At 31.4% G+C, this 22,087-nt stretch overlaps 1 protein-coding gene across 2 annotated transcripts in view; it reads left to right on the forward strand.

The window, feature by feature from the left end:
- LOC130897503 (ras-specific guanine nucleotide-releasing factor 2-like) overlaps window positions 1–22,087 on the forward strand; it is a 64,728-nt gene that overhangs the window by 17,415 nt on the left and 25,226 nt on the right. For both annotated transcript variants that reach the window (XM_057806400.1, XM_057806408.1), the window contains exons 3-8: window positions 12,618–12,749; window positions 16,478–16,584; window positions 17,296–17,443; window positions 18,382–18,865; window positions 19,080–19,273; window positions 21,955–22,080. In XM_057806400.1, the coding sequence (XP_057662383.1) occupies window positions 12,618–12,749; window positions 16,478–16,584; window positions 17,296–17,443; window positions 18,382–18,865; window positions 19,080–19,273; window positions 21,955–22,080 (1,191 nt within the window). The remainder of the gene's footprint in view (window positions 1–12,617; window positions 12,750–16,477; window positions 16,585–17,295; window positions 17,444–18,381; window positions 18,866–19,079; window positions 19,274–21,954; window positions 22,081–22,087) is intronic.

The following is a 22,087-nucleotide window of genomic DNA, read 5'->3' on the forward strand; positions in this document are numbered from 1 at the left end:
AAGTAAATCCGTTTTTGCTTAGAAGAATGCTTAAGTCAACATACAGAGTTTCTAATTTACTTAATCCAGAGACTCCACTAAGGATATCATCCATATATGTGTATGAGAAAATTGCAGTTCTAGCAAGAGAGAATGAAGGATTATTTTCGGTGATATCCTTTAAGACACCGGTAGCAAGAAAAGGAGCACTAGATTGGCCAAAACTAGGCCGCGAAAGATAAAAAAAATTGAAACGAATCTAAAGGACTGTCAGGCCAAAGTGTATTTTGCAAGTGACGTTGAGCGGCCTTTATTTTTATCATACGGTACATCATTTGGATGTTCGCACACAAGACAAAGCGAAAAGTTCGAAAGTTACAAATTATATCAAACAAATTATCTTGATATTCTTTAAAAGTAACATCGTTAAAAAAACAGTATCAGTGCGAGAGAGAAAATCAAAAACAATAAGACATTTAGAAGAAACTGAAGAATTTCGAAGAAAAGCTCTGTAGGGAACGAAATAGTTGTAAGTTTATTCGATAGATTGCCGAATTAAAATAGAAAGGTATGATCACACAATACTTGTCTATTAATTTTAGACAACATCTTTCCTAAGCAACTAAACCGTTTGGCTAACTTCTTGTGAGGGTTTGCTATAATCGGAATATCTACTTGATATCTGCCACTAGGTAAAAATTTAGTAGTTCCAAAAAATATAATATTCTCAGTTAGTTCATCATCGTTTGAACGAAATTTAGAGTCAGTGATCTCTTCGATTTTTCCAAAATTCCTCCTAGTAATGGAAATGACCTGCTATGACATAACCTAAATTAATGAATATGTTTCCAAAATACTGAAGTACAAATCTACAAATAAGTATTTGGATTTCTCCGCGTTGGTAAAACCTTGGAGCGGCTAACTCCAGCTTAACATGGTGGCAAAAGTTTAATTTGCTAGGAGGTATAGAAAATTGGGGTAGTTTACTCATTATATTGGCCATAACTGAGCAGCTATTATCAAAAACTATGTTATATTTATAACCTGATTACAAACAGTGCATGTATTATTACCTAGACCAGAAAAATTTACAATATGATATTGATAAGGGATGTTTAAAATATTTGCGACTGATTTTTTAATCAAGCTCATTTGATTCGCGGAATTTAAGAGCGCACGCGCAACCAGTTACATACCATTTCCATGGGAAATATTAACGCACGCAGGGGGAAGTAAAACCATTTCGTTATTATAACTAAAGGCTAAAAACGAAGTTTGCTGGGTATTATAATTAGGAATAGGACTACTTGAAGCATGGATATTTACAGAAGGGCCAGGCGATTTACATAAGTGGTTTATACGTTCCGGTGTTACGGCTCTTCAAGTAAGATCCTATGCGCTCCTATGAGGATAGCTAAACTTTGGAACTGAACAATTCACTCTATAATATGTTTGAAATCGGGTTTTAATCAATGAAATGCCAAATAGCTTTGAATATTTAAAAAAAGATCGGTAACAAATAGAGATTTACTCATCTTATATCTTATCCAAGTTTACAAAAACTTCAGAGAGCTCTCTTTTAACACAGCTTCGTTAACAACTAGCCGCGTTTTATTTTTAAAACCACACTTGTATTATTAACGAAATTTGAATTATTTGAAGGTAGCTCCTAACTTTAAAATTAATGTTTTTGCTTATATCATTTGTCAAAAATGGCATATTTTCAACATACAATATCACAAAAGATGAAATTTTGAGAAATATTATTGGTCGTAATCTTATTACGATGAAAATATTGTAGTTGAAGTTATTGCAAGAACACTTACTTATTTCTTTACTCAAGTAAAAAGTAGACAAATCGGAATCCTTTAAGTTGACGGATCGCTTAAATTTGAGACTTAGATGTGTGGATAAACCATTATTTTATTTCGTTACGATTATATTTCAATTGTTCTTTCGTTTGTTCTTCATTAATATCGCTTATGCTTTTTTTGTGACATAAACTTCTCATCTAATCTACCGACTGTTCCGTTCCAAATAATACCCTAGACAACACGAAATAAATTAGAATCCTACATTTTTGGGATCGGTTAGTGGTTACAGATTGAAGGGATTGATTAAGAGTTAGAAGGTAATATTCTGAATTTCTTATCCTTAGAAGCCCACAGAACGAGGTAAGATGCATATTTTTTTCATTTGTTCGAAATATTTAACAAGTACTTCCAAGATAGGTATATCTATAAGAGTCTCAGTTTTTTTTTTAATTTTGCTATAGACTTTTAAACTGTATATTTCTTAAAAACAAGTTTTGTCTTTTATAAAATATATACAATGATATTATTGTGTTATTTCGAAGTAGACATCAAAGTTTTTTCTACAATGTCTTGGAATAAGATGAATTACAATGATAAAATCTTGATAGGAAAAACGCAGTGATGGCTTCACGCCTAGGCCCGCAAGGCCCGAGTATAGAGCGGCATGTTTTGAGAGGTACCAAAATTTTTGCAATGTCCAAATTTCAAAGACGGAAAAAAGTAGAATCAATTCAAATTAATTTTTGTAAAGAATTTTTTATAACGATATCCATTATATCCACTCATCGTTGGGAAATCTTGGTGTAGTGTACAAATTTAAAAGTTAACAGTCTTTCTCAACTCGTTGGTCTGCTCGGAATGATGCGTTAGAAAATGAATGGTCTGCAATAATTGATGCACTGGAATTTATTGAAAGCAGAGATGAGAAACCAATTACACGATCTGAAGCTACGGATTGCGGCGAAAGCTGTAGCATTTAGAAACAGCAATGCTAGTAAGAAACTTTAAGAATCTCAAGTTGATTTATCATTCGTTGTATAGATCTATAGTTCTCTGGGTCTATTCCTGCAGAACATGAGAGATAGATAATGAAATATGAAGAAAAAGTTAAAACACTATCTGTACTCCAAGATTATTAACTAAACAAAGCTTTACGAAAATTCGATAATTTATCTAAAATAGATACACGAATTGAAAAGTATTGCCAATGAACTAGTTGACAAAAATCCTCGCGTTTTAGAAAAGACATTAGGAAATGAATATATTTATTTACATTTACTCAAAGATTCTTCAGCAAATACGGAAGTTGTACTCACGAAAAATATGCCATGTATTATATTCACGTAGTCTTCAGATGTTTACCCAAATGTTAATATTGCTTTACGTATTTTTTTGAATATTCCGACTACAAATTGTTTAGGAGAACGATCTTTTTCTACTTTAATAAGAGTAAAAACCTATCCACGTGCAAGTATGGGTTAAGCTGGACTTATGTTCTTCCACTACTGTCCAAGCTCAACTAGACCATGACATTAATTATGATGATACAATTGATACTAGCTCAGACTAAAGACAGGAAAAAGAAATTTTAAAATTGTTAATATTAAATATTTATTCATTTGTGTAACGTTAATTACTTATGTATCTCTATTTATCAGTTATAATTAAAAATTATATTCTAACGAAATACATTTATTTCAATTTTTAAGTAAAAATAATGTATCAAAATTAATAAAATCTATTCATACATTAAGAGCAGCGCGATAAACAGGGCCTAGGGCGGCATCGGCCTAAATACCTCTCTGAAAAAAAGTATATATGTAGATACAAACTCAGATATATTTTCTTGTTATATATTTTCAAATATCTCATTTGATTGATTCACATATTTTTTGCTAAGTGGGAATCATTCAAATATTGTGAAGGCGTTCAGCTGTCTCTGTACTTGAGACGTTTTTTTACCTCTATTTCTTAGAGCATTTTTTATCCAAAATGACTTCTCGTTTGAAAGATATTGAAAAATTCAAACAACATAAAACATGCACAGTTGTCGTCTATAAAAGCGTTGCATTGGGTAGCTTTCTAATCAGAGCTCGGATGATACGAAAAAATTTAATTGAATCTCCGGGTTTCACCTTGATAGTGATTCGGACAAATATGTGAAAAAATAAATAGGATGTTAAGTGAAGAATTGCAACCTTCTTATTTGGTTTTGATTTGTACCAAAGCTCGACTGAGTGTTTTGTAACATGAGATTGTTCTTAAACAATTTACAACTGAGTGATGTTGATGCTAGTGGTCTGAATGGAAAAATTATGTAGAACTAAGAGATTTCGAAAATAATGATAATTCAGGTCGGCGTTTAGGATTAAAGTCAAAATCGACTTCGGAAACGAAATCTGGCGAAGACGTAACAATGCTAAAAATTATACAAAATAAAAACGACACAAAATGTTAAAGTGATTTTAACAGATTATCTTAGAAGTTTTCGACCTCAACCTGAATATGTCAGCACTTTGAAGTTTTTAGATCATAGATCAATTTAAAAGCTCGCTTATGTTACTTCATACTCATAGACTCATGTGTTTGATCTTCAGCTGCCAATAAAATTCACATTTTTCCATTTTATCTCCGTGTTTTGCGATTTTCACAATGTTACTAGAGGAAATGATCAAAACTGTGCCCTTGTGAATGGTACAGTATGGAGGTTATCAATACATGAAGAACCATTTGCTTTGCCATCAACATCTTCAATTAATCTTACCACCATCCTTCCAGTAAAGGAAATGGTTGTACATTCATGTGTCTCAAATAAATTAGTACTATTTCAAACGCGAATCAAATATGTCAAACTATTGTTGGTACATAACTAATCTAAACTAATAAACATCTTAACTAATTTTAAATAAAAAAGTTATCAAATAACCATCAAATTTCTTCGTTTTGTATACGGCTGATTCCCTAAGTATTCACTTCGACTCACTCCATCATAAATTCATTGTAAGTACCAAAGTTGTCTTATTAGAAAAATTTTGTATTGACTTAATCTGTAATTAATAACATTCATATTCCTCTGTAATTTTGTTGTTTTATGATTCTGGATCAATATTAGTATGCGGTTGATCCTAAAACCAATAAGCGAAGTTTACAAATCAGCTTTATTGTGGATTATAAGGGAAATATAAAGATTTCTACCTAGATGTGTCACCAAACTGAAGAGGATTATAGGGATATATACGGTCTAATATTTAAATATCGTGACATTTTAATTCTTCGCTATCTATGCACAGCATAGAATTACAGCATAATTCACATAACTAATAATCCATAATTCGTATCAATAATCCATTAATTTCTTTTTAATTAGGAGAGACCTGGGCAAATAAAGGATCGGGACAGAATGGGAAATGCGACAATTTTAATTTATTTAGAATTGATTCACTTTTTTTATCCTTACATGTAGAATTAATTGAAACACGTGGCATATATTTTTGACATTCTATTTTTCCTTCTAAAACACATACAAAATCACTTTGTTCAAAAAGTTTATTTTGTATCAGGTGAGCGATTGGAGTTCTTCTATTTGTGTCGATCGTGATTTCAATATTACATCACTATTCCCGTACTTATTATTACTGTAACAGAAACTAAAAAAAACTGAGTCGCCTGTGAGTCTGCCAAGTTGTGTGTGGAGACTATTTTTAACATCTGCTACTAGCTCATCCATCGATACAATACAATCCTCCAATAACCACATAAGTGGAAAATAGAAAGATTATGGTGATATTCCATTTTCACGAGCTTTTCAATCACTTTACACACGATATCTTTGTATTTGGAAAAAAAGTACTTATGGTTGGAGCAAAGAGGTTGAAGAGCGAATGTTCATTTTATTAACAACAAATACATTCAACGTCAAATCAATTCAAATGTTTCAGTGTTTTTTTAAGTGACTGGTTCAACCATGATGATTTTATTTCTGACTTTCTCTGTATATACCGTGAATTTTAATCTGGAATGTTTGTTGCCTTCATAAATATAGAACAATCTAAATGTACTACCAAACAGGTGCGGCTTTGAGGCCTACACGTATTTGGCTACTTTGGAAAACAAAAACTATACGCTATAAAAACTTTATAAAGTTTTTATAATAAATAACGAAGAGCTATGAGGTAGGTAAGCAAGTTTTATCACTTTTCACCCTCAAACCATACCCGTTATAATTGAATTCTGATATTGATTGTGTGTCCAGTAAATTTGATGGTTACAAATGACTAAAATCGAGACAAAACGATTAGAAAATAATTAGGGACTGTCCCTCATTGCCCCATTTTTGCTAAAAAATTTGTACCTATTAGTTTCTACACTTTCTATTCAGTCAGGATGATTTGCGAGGAAAATAGGAGCCACGCGGAAAAAGGAAGTATTTATAATATCTTCACTCATACCAAAAACTGAATATTTTTTGTTGTAACAATAGAAAAGAAGACAATTACACTCACGACTTCTTATTAAAACGAAATGTGAACTGGATAAAATTTAGAAATAATAAGACAAGTATTAAAATAAACATACTGGGAAATTAGAAAACAATATGGATTAAGGTGAATGTAAATCTATTGTTTACTGATAAAATACTGAGACGACTTCCGTAAGCTAAGTTTAGGGTTCTTTGCACAAGCTTTTGTGGGATTACTATTTCATCCCCAAGTGAAATATCAGAGTAATAGCTCATGTTCTAAAACATCATACCTTGGATATTTTCATTTTCTTTTGAATATTTTCCCAGTTTCTTAGGAGTAAATGACACTCTTTTTAAAATGATTCTACAGAAATTTCACATCAACATAACCAAGAGAAAATATCACCTTTATTTTTCCTTTCTGGATAGTAGATAATTCAGAAGTAATTTATTAATTAATTAAAATAATTAAGTAAAATTAATTAAGTAATTAAAAATGACATTTAAGAATTCATCACTCCTAGAAGCTCAAATCATTATGGAAATATTCATCTGCCTATTTTATTGCCGAAGTTCATTTTTATTTCTGGAGCACGGGTAATTCCAAACAAGAGACTTTTGGAAAGTCCTATTTGGTTAAAAAGTTTATATCAAAGTCATGTCAGTGAAAGTACCTGATTCACTCAAAGAAAGAATCTTGCTTTTCAAATCTTTTGATGACGAAGAAATTGACAAAATACATTGTATTTTCATTAATCAAAATTACCGGAATATTTGCAATTATTTTGTTGTTTGTTTACAATGGTCAGTTTTATCAGATCATTCATGTAGTTCTTCATGATCAATGGAAACATTGATCAAACTATTTGTAGCAAATTTAAAATTTAGCATTGCATATGGAATTTGAAGAACGGATATGTAAAAAAAACATTTTTTATTATTATGAAGGAATTTTCCTATTATCATTTAATAACTACGTCTGATTTTTTTCTCGATCAAAAATGCTAATATAACTTGGAAACTTTGCGGCCAATACCTACTGAAATAGATTCCTGAAAATGGATTTAATATTGCTTTTACGCATGAATTATCATTGGCGTGAGCATATTTCACTTTGACATCAGTCTATTTATCCTAAATATATGATACATTCATATATATAGTATCACTTGTTGATGGCTATTTTGTTCTATTTTATATTTTTTTCCTTCCTCATTAGTTTACATCTCTCAAGTAAGTATACACCAGTAATTATTTCAATTGTCTCATTGTTTTTGTATTTGTTCTAAACATCAAATTTTTTCCTCGACTAGTATAAGACAGATCAGTTTCAACATGACATAAAATTGTATATCCCAGATTTTTGGTATGTATTTCTTTTCATCATGTTTTAAGTTTCAGTATAAAACTTCAAATGAATAGCAAAAAATGAGTGCTTATTAAAGTAGGTCGATCGAAAAAGCTACCACATAATTAAAAAGCTCCTTTTTATAATTGAATAGGGCGCAGTAACAATGGCAACTGTATTTGATTGAATCATTTTTGGTATCATAATCTTTGCTTGAATAAAATGGATAATTAGAATTATAGAGGTGAAAAAAAATGTAGAATGGAATGGTTTATTATAAAATAAGAATTTGGAGATATAGTTTAGAAATACATTGCTTAGGGACCCAGTAAACTCTATGAATAAACAATAAAGTCGCAGTGAACTATATTTTAAACTGCCAATAATTGAATGATGAAAGATCTATATCGTTAAACTTTTTATTTGTTTTGTGTTGTCGAAACTGGCATGACACTCAATAATCGATTATTTAAGATAGTTCTATCTCTAGTTAAAAAGTAACAAGGAGCTTCAATGATGTGTTCTATAGTACTTTACTTTTAAAACTGCTCGGTATGTATAGCCCATACTGGATCAATGGCGCTTTGTTGTATAATTCTGTCACAGTCTAAATTCAGATTGCTAGTGTATAAAACTAATCCTAATACAGTTTCTTCTGAGAAGAGTCTCTTAGATTTATTACTCTATTTCGACTCTTTCTAATTTACAGAAATCACTAGTAGTAGTAATAGTAGCTATGAATAATATTTAGGCTGGTGAAAACACATTTAGTAGTAGAACCAACTTTCTTCTAATCTATTCTTGAGTATATTTCTCGACAGCCAACATGATAGTCAAGTGTATTTTTTTTATTATAGCTGGAAACTATGATTACCACTTCTTACGTACATGATTTGTACTCATCATGTGTTGTAATAGTCTTATTACAGTTTTTTGAGAAAGTTTGAGAAATTCGTTATTAACAAAATTTTGTTTTCGTGGTTTATGGAAAATATTATGTTAAATATATTCGACAACCCTTGCCAAAACCGATGCTCTTAGCAATATTTCTCGAAAAGTTGGTTTGACAAGTTGCCACGTGCTATGTGCTATGTGCTATGTGCTATGTTATAGTATAGATATACAGGACCCTTAATAACTTGGAAAAGATACTCAGTTAAGTTTGAATGAGTGCTCTCGTCTAGTTGTTTGTGTTTTCCCATCGCTGTTGCCATCCAAGCATGAGGGTGTTTCGAGCCGTAGTTTTCTAGGTTCCCAAGTACGTTTCATGTCGTTTTGTGACTCCCAAATTTACGGGCGGGCGGTCGGTAAGTACTCCTATTGCATCAGTGGAGATAGCATGCACTGCAGACTCTAATTGTTGCCTTTCTCCATGACATTGCAGTTTTTGTAGATTATTTTCACCTCCATACTTCTTTTGATCATCAATAGATTAAGATTTTTCCTTCTTCATTCATTTATGGCATTCTCTATTCCGGCGATTTTGCGTTGAAGTCGCCAAAAATCTTTATTACTACTGACTATGGCCTCCTATAATTATCAAGAGGGCTCTCAAAATCTCCTATCTCTGTATTTAGCGATAATTAATATCTGTACACTCTTGTATCCTCTATGTCAATCAAGGAATCTTTGCCACAGCCCGTAGCTTGTACTAGAATTGTATAAAACGCTATCGCGATGACTTTTCTGTTGTCAATCAGCATATCTGAGTATTATTTTATTGGGCTCTTATATTAAAATGATATCTGCTCCTATATCTTTAGTTTGTAGTGGTAAGTAGTTCATGCGCTTTTCTCACCCTGTCCACATTTATTTGAAGTATTTTGAACTTTGTTATGTTCTCAGCCACCTCCGCTAGCATCATGTACCAGTCTGGTAACTTTCTATTTGGCAATATCAAGACCAAAAGGTTTGTTACTACATCTCTTTGCCATATGTCTTCTCTGTGCGCATTTTCTGCACAGCTCTTTTTTGTTAGTGCTTTTACAGTCGCTTTCATTGTCCCCAGTATTCCAGCATATCCCGCATTTTTCCAGTTTTTCACTTAAATGAATTTAGCATATGATCCATTCGATTATTATCGTTCGCATTTCAATAAGTAAATCTGCTAGATTACTTTTAACAATAACCTGTGTGCGTTTTGTGTCCACCTGTAAGCTGTCCTCAAAAAAGTGATCTTAAAATTGTCCTTGTTTTTCAGTGCCTCTTTTATTTCGTCCTCTGTAGTACCTAATGGCGTCCATCTTTCAAAGGTGTATAACGTTTTCTTGGGTTCTTTGCCTAATATGCACTCCCTGTATTTTATTACCGATAGCTGCTTGTACGTCTTCTGTTTTATCATTAACACTTTTTTCTTTTCTAATTTGGCACATTTTTGATGCTACGGCTGATATGGAATCGACAGTAACTTCGTTTCTTAGGCGCTTTACCAGATCTGCGTAGGATTGTATATTTGCTCTGAAGAGTTTAGCCTTCTTTCCGATATCTTTGTGCCGGATTCCATGTGTTGGTTTTCCATCTATGTCATTGCCTTGCTTCTTGACTTTTCTATAAAGAAAGCGTGCAAGCTGCCTTATATACGGCTTCAGTCGATGCTAGTTCCTGCGGGCTCCTTTCCTATAACAAGATACCAGACAAACCTAGATTTCTTCTTTGAGCCTTTATTGATAGGGATGGTGGTAGAATTTTCCGTATAAGCTACATATTGTCTTTATAGCTGGTCTGTTTTTTAGTTTTTGTATTATCAAAATGACCTCCATTCCAGCTCTCTTGATTTCCATGTTAGTATGTGGCTTGAAAAGTGTCCATATTTTGAGTTTTTCCTATTCTCTATAAGTATATTGATATCGTCTCGATTTGGGTATAGTTTAGTTGACGTAGATTTCAGTTTTTTTCTTCTTGCCAGTTTCGTAAAGTCTTTTTTTTTATGGACTATGGTTGATGTTGATAATGTTAACTATTACGCTTCGGTACGGTTCTTGAAATACCGGTTTTTTACTGAAATCTGGACGATTTATTAGTCTCTTCCAGAATTGTGGGTAGTTCGATATTCACATTGAACCACGAACAGTTCTCCATTCTATGTGGCCTATTGTCTCTGTCTTGCAATTTTCGGTTTTCTTTCTGTTCTAATGTCTCTTTTGGTACTAGTTGTTAGGCTCACCGATCCGCAGTGGAGGGGGCATCCTAAGTAAGGAAAAACTTCTTTTATAGACTTCTCGTTCGCTGTGCATGTCGATGGTTTGTCATTGGCCTTCACGAGAATCCATACGGCCAGCACCGATCATCGGGGCTTTCACTCGATCGGAATCCATTGTGAGATTAACACTAACTATAATATTCAATTCCAAGGTATAAAAAATACAAGATATTGTTCATATCTTCAGTAACTATTGATATATTTGAAACTAATTATATATATCTTCATTTGAATGAGTGTTTTAATACTGAAATTACGTATTTCGACTTATTTTCAAGGAGTACATTCAGACACTTTCCCAACAAAATATGTAAAACCAATAAACAACAAATCAAAATGAGTATTTTAATGATACCTACTCGTTTTCAAGCCTCATAATAAGGCATTGCTATCGTTTTTCATTAATAATTTCTTAGTTACGTACGCTTAAAATAAAAAAAGATTATTTACTGTATATATGTCGTGTAAAAAAGTTATTGGTTTTGTTTCCCCATCATATATACATTGTCTAAAAATTCAGTATAAACTCTTGTTTTTCTGGTTTATGGACTCAGTTTGAAAAATTAATAATCGCATTTAATAAACTTGGAGTTTATAATAATGTTTGTTATGAAGTTAAAATTAATTCCTTTGTATTCACAACATTGTAGAAGTGAAGTTTGTTATTGTTTCACAAAATTATAGTCTTTGATGAACATTTGTTCGAAAACTGTTTTAGTATCGTTGAATACTTGACATAAATAATTTATAAGACATTATTTGATTTCTAGTATTTCAAAATAAGTTTCATTTTGTCTTTTATCAATAGTAAAAACACAACAGCTTTTTTTATCGGATTAATATCTTTTTGTAACGAAATAATTTTGCCAATCAGTAATTTTATGAGAAAAACTGACATGACAAAATCTCGAGACCGAAGGTGGAGTGATTTTGTCAAATGTCAGTTTTTCGAGCAAAATCACTGATGGAAAAAGTTAAAAAGAGTTAAAAAGAAATTTACTCTTAAAAGAGAAGCTCGAGTGTTTTTTTTGGCAAGATAAATTAACGACCGAATATATGAATGAACAACAACAATAATTATCTATATTGATACAATTGAAATATTTAAATGTTGTAATGTTTCAGTATCAATATCAAAAGTACGTAAATAACTGACAGGGCAGACATTAAAGTGATGTAAGCACACTAGATTTAGACGCTTAAGAGGAACAGGCGTTTTTATCGGTGATAAAAAACGATGCACCTTTTTTACCGCTGTCAAAATGACAAAATTGTCATATTTAAATGACACATTTTATATAGGAGTTAATTTATCTATAGTAATTTTGCAATTACTTCCTCTCTTCAGACCAATGAAAACTCGGAGAAAATTCAAATTTCAAATCAAATCACGAATACAACTTGGAAGTAGGTATACGAATATATCTCAATTTAATGCAAATGTGGAAAACAAAGAGATAACCTATATGTCAAAGCTTACCATAGCTAGTTTTACGGTAAAGACTGTTTCAATTTATTATTATATTCAACTTATGAAATTGATTTTTATTTTTTAGCGAATTAAAACAATGGAATCCAGCAAAAGTTTCAATCAAAATTTCGAGAGAATTTCGACTTATGGAAGTGAATAGTGGAAAAATCTCTTAAATAAATACGTTTTCAAAAAATTGTTTCAACTTTATTTGAATCACCAAGTGATTTAAGATAACAACAATAAATGTTTTTTCTTCTTTCTATTAGAAAAACTTCTTAAATCTATTGATCGGTTATTCAATTTTGTCATACATCGTAATTAATAGATATAATTTCTTACAGAATCTACTCTTTTATTACGATTCAGAACATTGCCATCGTCCTTCGGGTATTTTGATATTGGAGGGATGTTACTGCGAGAGGTTAATTACAACGGGAAGTGCGTCGAAGTCTAAAGATGGTTCAGACAGACAGGTGAGCAAATCTTTTTACTGAATATATTAAATATAATTATAAAACGAACTATATTGGTATCTATAGTAACAAAACTCGAACTGACTATTTCAAAAATTATTTTTTGAATCATCTTTACTTTTCCAAGAGATCTAAGGAATCATTTTATTTTCTCTTCCACAAATTGGTTTTCATCAATAATGTCTTGTTTCTATTCTTAATAACTTCGGCATTTTATTATCCAACTACATATTGTTTTTTTATTATGGCTACTTAAATTTCCTTTCCACTAATCCTCACATTGTGTACTTAAATAGGCAGCTAGATTAGAACATTTCAATATATTCTCACTTATTAGTGATTTCACGCGTTATACTGATGGAACAGAAAAGCTTTTTTTGGTCTGTAATACATTAAAAGACAGCTGCCAATATGAGCATCTGTCAACATTCATAGTGTAGACAATGTTCAGTTCGGCAGTGAGTATTATGTAACACATGTTATGAGAGGCCACTATTCCCCACTATGTGTCTGTTCAACTTCGATCTTACAATACGTTGTCGCTAGATTGTTAAAATTTTGTTGCGTATGGTAGCAGTTATGGGTGCAACACCTGCATGTTGGTATGTTCACGACTATGTGTGACCTTTGAACTGACTACACCTTTTCCATTATGTCATATTAGTTGAGATTGAAAGCTCACAAAAGCCTCTTATATTAGATTTTCTTTTGCACTTTATTGCTAAAATGTAAGCACTAATTTTATCATTCCTTATACCCTATAAAAGCAAAATCAACAGGTGGATCGAACGGTGCAGGGAATGACATGGGTGAATTATTCAATAAAGGGCAAAAAACTATTTTTATGAATTGTACATCTACAACATACGGCTATTAATCTGGCAAAATGTTATTTCAATATTTTAATCAGAAAAATTTAATTTTCAATTTTAAAATAAATCGACGCAATGCTTTTGTATGGAAATCCTCAACGAATAAACACTCCTCCTGAAAACCACATGGTTTATCAAAAAAATATCCTCTATAATGCTATGCATTGAAGATTAAGGAACCCATTGCTTTTTGAGAATCCATTTTTGATGGATAGTTTTTTGTAAACTAGAACCATGAAATGTCGTGAATACCGCGGTCGCCAGCTAAGCAGCGTGGGCGTGCTAGGCAATAAACGACTAGAATGGCTTCGATGGGCTCTTAGAATAGTTTTCATATGGTATGGAATGCACGTCTGCCAAATCGTTGTTTTAATCTAATCTGACTTAAATGTCCGGATTTACAAGTGAATATTAGTTCTTTTTGAGTGAGGGAGGTCGAATTTTAAGCCCTTGTCGTTTTAAGTACTTAATACAAACGTGTTTGTGATTTTTGACTACAAATTTTGGGATAAGAAATGTCGGTAATATTAGTTATAATTTATATATGTTTGAATCTAGAGATTTCCTTAATAATAGATATTAAAAGCATTACTAGTTCCGATAGAGAGGTTGAGACGACAATCAAATTAAAAACTTTTACGAAATGTTTTAAATTTTCAGTTATATCTAATTGATCATGAAGGCGGAAAGTTAACAAAATCAAAACACATCCAAACAAAAGTTTATTGAATGTACAAAAATCCCCATGACTATTTGTAAAGGCCAGAATGGTAATGCTCAGCATATTTTATTTGGAAAGTTGAGAGAACCATATTATTTACAATGGCACAAAAACTGCTACAAATCTTATACCATTTCCAAGAATATCACAAACCTATTAGGTACAAATTGTCTGGAGATTGTGACATAATCATTTTCTAAATGAAGTTGAATTTATTTATGTGCAATGCTATTGCGTACTCTCAGAGTATCAGCCTAAGATAACGAGTGACCACAAACGTTTATTGCCAATAGTTCCAAACCTATATCTTTAGGGGTATATTTTTTTCCATTTGAACTTGCAAAAATGATATCCTGAGAAATATTAAGTATTTTAGATTATTTTCTGTCATTGCATGATTCGCTAGATACTTATTAAAAAATTATAAATTATAAATTATTTGGAATTTACATTTGGTAATCATTAATTTTAAGGTTTTGGGAACGGCATTACTTGGAGCTTCATTTATTTCCACTCTAATATGTTAGCACATCTTTATCCAAATTTGTATTTCTGACGGAACAAAGGATAAATTAGAAGTTTCAGTGTGACGCACCATTGTTTCAATAGCTTGTTCCTCAAAAAATTGTTTCAAAAAAATCCTTGGTTCGTTTTGACTTTGAGATTTCACTAATTCGATATCTTCGCTAAACTTCTCTTTAACTTTTTCGACTAAAGCTCTGTTTCTTAAATCTACGTCTCTATCAATTTCGCTTTTATAAACTGATGTCGTCAAATAACCTTTTTCCTTTTCAAAACCCTTCTCTAACTCATGTCATATGAATAAGTGTTGCAGTGATTCGTTTTGCAAATCAAATTGTTTCGTACCCGTAGATGTTCTATGTCCTAAATTTATTTATTGTTTCACGTAATTCTGCAGAAAAGCATAATATATAAGTCACACACACGTTTGTATTAAATACTTAAAATTTAAGTAATAGATTAAAACAATTTAGCGGACATTCATTCCATACCACTTGAAAACTATCCTAAGCGCCCTTCGAATCCATTCTAGATAAAAAACAATCACATCAAAAATGGATTTTCAAAAAGCAAAGGGTTCCTCAATCTTCAATGCATAGCGTTTATGGAAGATAAGTTACAACGAGGTGGATCATAAAGTTAAAATGAGTTTTCAGGAGGAGCGAGGAACTCTATATGAAAACATATCTAATGAAAATATTGAAATAAAATTTTGCTAGATTGCATTCTTAGTGCAAACGGGATAACAGGATAGAAGTGGATTTGAACTTGACTATATGATACTGGAGATTCTCCTTATGTGCTGTGTATGTACGTTGGAGTCAATTGTTTTAAACGAGAGACTGAGATGGGACACGAATTCAGGCCTCTACTGAAGACGTGATATAGTAGGTTCAGGCTTGTTAGTTTCTAATATAATATATTAACTAGAATGTGACATGATGATAAATAATTTTTTTGATTTATAAATAGGTCAAGGGGGAGCAAATGAATCAGCTGAATCATATTTTCTTCTCCTCAAGATTCCACTTTAAAAATTAATTACATAACACAGAAGACTGTTTAAGATAGATAATATTCCACATCACATTTTAATTTTTGGAACTAAACATTGTTGCTTAATACGATTTGAATTTCTATACGTCAGCTCATTTAAAAAATCCAATCTTCGATAAAAACAAGGTATAAGTTGAGATAAATTATATGGAAAACTGGTGAGTGATTTACATTGAAAAAATATATTTTTTGTCAAATTAATCTATCTGATGCTCTTTAATGCTTTAAATTAGTCAACCTGTTCTGGAGAACACGTTTATAGATGTTTTATATATTTTTTCAATTATTAATCCGCTCTGCAGAATTGAAATTATTTGCCAACAAAGTAAATGAACTAATATATTGTTCCCGTGCTGCCTTTAGGTTCCTAATTTTCTTATAAAAAATTGCCTTCACTCAGTTGAATCAAATATCAGCAATGTATGTAAAATATAAAATAGAGATTTTTAAATAAAAAATAAAAGACAGATTTGTAGTAATGTTTGGAAAAGTATAATTTAAACTTGCTCAAGTGGTACAACTTTGAAATATCACTTAATCTGAAAATATTGTTTCAGTTTTGCTTTGCAATATCATACAGGCGAGAAAATATTCGGCAATATGAATTACGAGCTCTTAATGAAATGGATTGTAAGAACTGGATAGAAGCTATAAGAGAAGCAAGGTAAGTTAATCCCTTTTTTTAATAGTATAATTCGTGAAGTAATTTAAAAAAAGATTCTCAAAACACTTTTAATCTCTTAAAAGGTTTTTTATTCGATCAAGAGATTAGATCAGTCATCTCTATAATAGATTCCTCTAAAATAGGAAGTAAGTACTATTTGATAATTCTCTGAATTCAATATTCCTTGTGCTTTTTTGCTCCGATATACTAAATCCATAAATGTAACCTATAATACTGATCACGTTAACTCACTGATTTCTATTCTTGATTTGCGAAGTTATACTGCCATCGAATATATCGAGAAATATATCATATAAAAGATCCGGACACATTTGAAATTCATCTATGAGATTGTAAAATATTTGATTTGTTCAACCCAATTAAATTTCAAATCGAATATTTTTGCTCCATATATTTAGGTACACCTACTTTCCCAGCTAAAAGTTCATATAAATTTAGAGATAATTTTATAAATAAATTGAAATTGGGACTAAATCTTATGAAAATGTGACACAAAACAAAAAAAGAGGCAAGAGAATCACAATTCTACTGATAAATATATTTCTTAGTGATCATAAATGATGATATCTTACTAATTTCAAAAACTACTCTCAAGCGGATCTTTTCACTTACATTTTCCAAATTTTTAACTTATAATTTTGCTTCATCCCAAAATATCATTAAATAATTGTAACTTATTTATATTTTTAGTTTCAATAAGCTATTACTTCAAAAAGAAGAGCTAGAACAAAAACATTTACATTTGTTGCAAATCGTAGAATCTGAAAAAACAGCAAAATGGCAATATACTTTGCAATGTGAAGAGTTGGCAACGGAAATTAAAAAGCTCAGAGCTGAAGTAAGTTTTTCAATAAGGTATATCTTTGATTTTGTTATTATGAAGACCAGTCAATAAATCTGTGACTCTTGTCGACAGGCATCTATTATGAATGAACAAGGCCGTCATTTACTCTATGTGTGACAACTGTCAATAGCAAAATACTTCGTGATTTGAACAGAAAATGGTGAATTTCGTGTATTAATTAAGCATTGCTTCTTGATAAAATAACCATAGCTCAAACCAAGGTTAATATTGATAAATATTCTAGGAACTTTGCATCATCAATTTCAATTTTAACAAATTGGTTTAATGAATCTGGTTGTGACTATTTAAGCATGGAAGATGCCAAACGTTCTGGACCCCAGCTAAAGTTTTCTTTTCTTTTTGCAAGGTGCGTTCCGTGTTTGGAATTGCAGGTGATCATGTGATATGACCATGCTTCTGGGATTGTTCTCAGGTTTTGACCAATATAATATATATTTGTTTGTTTGAGCTGGTTTTCGCCGCTGATAATACTTTTCAATAACTTACTATACGTTAGATAAACTGCTTGCAGTGGGATAAACGAGATAAAAATCGAAATGAATAGTAGTTTATGAATACCGAATTTCTTCGAATGTGTCATGTAAGGCATAAAAGAAAAGTAAAGGATACGAACGTATGAAGTGGTCAAGATTCTAGAGCAAAATATTTTAACTTCGGAAATGAGTAAAGTAGTATAAGCAGTTTTTGTTAAATTGTCGAATTACGAAAATTTTGTAAGAGTACCATCATCAAATACGAAAATGCTCATAATTATATCCCTATTCAAGAAAATATGGGTGAGAATGTTACATTGCGCGTGTGCTCTGAAAAGAGTTTGTGGTATATTTCCCGCTTTGAAAAACAGACATATTTCACTAACGACACCAAGATTTATTGCAAAAATCAATCATTTTAGATATATATTGTTTCAGTTATTTGCTTTAAAGAAGGAATGGAAACCTTTGCCACATCACCAATCAAGTGGCAACATTTTATCGAATCAACGATCGAATAGTTCTGAAGTTAGTGACCATTTCGCAAACTTAGATCAGGATTCAATAGAACTACGAAAAATAAAAAAAGTTCAAAGCTTTTTTCGCGGCTGGCTTTGTCGAAGAAGATGGAAACAAATAGTAGAACAATACATAAAAAGTCCTCATGCTGAAAGCATGCGAAAAAGAAATAGTTTAGTTTTCCGTATGGTGGAAGATGAGGAGGAATATATGGAACAAATGGAAGTGCTGGTCACTTGTTTTTTAAGACCTTTTAAAATGGCGGCTTCATCGAAAAAGCCACCCTGTTCACATGAAGACATTAGTTCCATTTTCTTGAACAGCGAGACTGTTTTGTTTCTACATCAAATTTTTTTAAAAGGTTTGACTTCAAGACTGGAAAGTTGGCCTACTCTGGTTTTGGGTAAGTTCATTTTTATCATGATTGGATACTAATATTGTCAATATTAATTGCTTATATGGACATATAATTATTATATGTACAAATGAATATTTGTTCAGTAGCACATATCAAAATTCTCAACCCACGAAAAATTTTAGATATGATTATACTAGGAAGAATTTATTCATTTACATTCCACAATATTTTGTTCACTGTATTGATTTATTTTTCTTAGGAGATTTATTTTCAATGTTACTTCCAATGTTGAGCATATATCAAGAGTATGTAAGGAATCATCATTATTCTCTTCAAGTTTTAACTGAGTGTAAACAGTCGATACAATTTTCCGCTTTACTAAAAAGGCTTGAGAATAAACCAGCTTGTAGAGGAAGATCTTTGGAGACATTTTTAACGTATCCTATGCATCAGGTAATCCATTTATTTTAATTATAAAGTGAAATTTGAAATCTGTATCTACAAAGGTTTTTTGTTTCATGACGAAAGTGCTGCAAATCCCGTAAATATTGCTTTATCAAAATATAATGATGTTGTTATAGGAACAAATAGATCACCAACCACGTAATAATATTTTATAATCTTAATTATTATATTTTCAATTGTCATTTACGATAAAGAAGCAATTATCTATTGAAATTATTTATAGTTTATTTATACATTTGGTTTAAATGGCTTAGATCTTTTTTTAACATTGATGAATTCCTCTTTTTGTCTTTATAAATCATTTTTAAGAATTTCCCTTTTGTCTCTTCTAGGATCTTCGAATTTTTAATTTTTGTATTTGTGACTTCTTTGAATTGAACCAACACTTCCTTTGACGTATTTTCAGGATGAAATATTTGAACATATTAAGTGTTATAGTACAATTAGGAATGGGAGATCTAGTGCAAACTATCTTGAGCAAACATAACATCAATATTTTTATTTTTTTATTTATTTTTTTTTTCGTTATGTGAAAGATCGCATCAATTTTGTATATATTAACAAAATTAAACTGAAAATATATTTTGATAAAGACCGAAATAGATCGTAACATCAATCTTTCTATTTAAAAATTCTTTTAAATGAGAAGAGACTTAAAATCAAGATAATTTAGTCACAAAAACATTCGATAAAAAAATAACTAAAACCACATAAGTAAATTGGGATGGAATTGGAAAAATATAGAACTAGAATCAAATGACCACTAGGGGAACGTGGATACTTTTAAAAAAAATATATGGATAAAAATTAAGAACTTGCTACCATCAACTTCCTTCGAACTGTATGAACTGGAATTATTAGGAATAACTATTCATACTGATGGTGACATCACGTTATAAAGGATATCTAGAGATACGTTCTTTAAATTTATGTGCTTCCAGAAGTGAAATGTGTGCTTCGTTCGTCCATCAGCCATATTTGTTTTCAGGTGACAGTTATTTGAAGAGGCCTATTCGTTATCCAGCTTTTTAATTATTCAGTTATACCTTCGGAATGGGAAAAGAAGAAGTGGTAGCTAGTTTGGAATTACGTTAATTTTCCACATAAAATTGACACCGGCAATGCTTGTCCAATTCGACAAAATGGCAAAATTAAGTCAAAAAGTCAAGATAATTGAACCATTCATTAGTCTCTTGGATTGCTCGGTAATTCTAGTAAGGAAGAAAGATGAATCAATGCGGTTCTGTTACCCCTGCCCTCCATTCTCTAACATACTCAAGAGGATTTTTGCCGACAAATTTGTTTGCTCATTCCCATTTCCCTCTCTACATTTAAGCAAGTGAAATAATCAGGTTCATAGCAGGCTACAATTCTGCCATTTGGCTAGTGGAATGCTCCCATTTTCGACCAACTGATGAATACCATCATCACAAGCTTTCTAATCTACCTAGATATTATAACGGATAAGACAAATTCTGGGAACATTATCAAAGTGTTGACACGATTAACTGAATAATACAGCAGCTTCTTATGTGATCAAGAGTCTCAATGTGCCTTTGACTATTTGAAAGAATAACTAAGAGATAACTAATAATAAACGAAACGCATTTTGGATACGGACACTGATAATGTGGGAATCGCAACTGTCTTGTTAGAACTAGAAGATACGAAGGAAAGGCTTCTTGGATAGTTCATCAAGACGGTAACCAAGTCAGGAAGAATCTACTGCATTACCTACAGGAACTTCTTGCAGTTATAAAAACTAAAATACATCGTATTTGGCAATTCGAATTCTTTTATTCTATACTAAAGTCTCCTCGGAGAATTGTGAAGCACATCGAAGATACGAAAACAAAAAGCAGTCCTAGTCTCAAGAAACTTTAACGCGAAAATTTTGACACAGCTTTATGATGGCAGTTCTGGAGGTTATTTTGGCGGTACAAAAATTAAGTGAGATATTATATTGGATAAACTACAAGAAAAATGCCAAATATTGCAATCAAATTGTAATATACATGCAACTATTCATGGATCGATCTATAACTGAAGGTTGTGAATACAACAATACTTGATTACTCTCGAATATATTTATATAACTAAAACTAGAACCAAGCCAAAAGATAAGATTGAGGAGATCCATTAAATGGTATTTATACAGTTGCAATTAAACAAGGATCTGATCATTATCGTCTGTCACCATTCAAAGGAAAGCGAACGAGTACAATACATTAAAAATAAAAACAATTTGACCTTCTCCAGTAATCAAGGTCCAGTCTTTTCTTTCCAGAGAAATATTTCTAAGGAGGCAGCAGTATAGCGGAGATTATCCAGTTAGATAGGTTATTTTTCTCTAACTTATTCATTGCTGATTCGAGACAGATATCGAAGTTTCATTATTCAGATAGTTAAGTTATTCTCCATTCTTCCGTAACTTGTCTTTTGCCTTTAGTATTACAAATCTATTAAATATTCTAAAACTACGACAATATTCGGATTTGCTATAGAAGCGGTACACGACAAGACGTGGAAATGGGAGAACTACTCGGTGAATAGTGAAAAGAGTAGCTTTGGTAGTAAAATTAAAAATGTTTATTCTCCATAAAATCCTTGTTACCTAGAATAAATAATTGAGCTATAGTACGATTAAATATATTATTAATTCCATCTAGGTTCCAAGATATATAATAACTCTTCACGAATTGTTAGCACATACTCCATATGATCATGTGGAACGTAAAAGTTTAGAGAATGCTAGACAACAACTTGAAGATTTATCCAGGCAAATGCATGACGAGGTAATCC

Source organism: Diorhabda carinulata, chromosome 1, assembly GCF_026250575.1.
Source record: "Diorhabda carinulata isolate Delta chromosome 1, icDioCari1.1, whole genome shotgun sequence".
NCBI lineage: Eukaryota > Metazoa > Arthropoda > Insecta > Coleoptera > Chrysomelidae > Diorhabda > Diorhabda carinulata.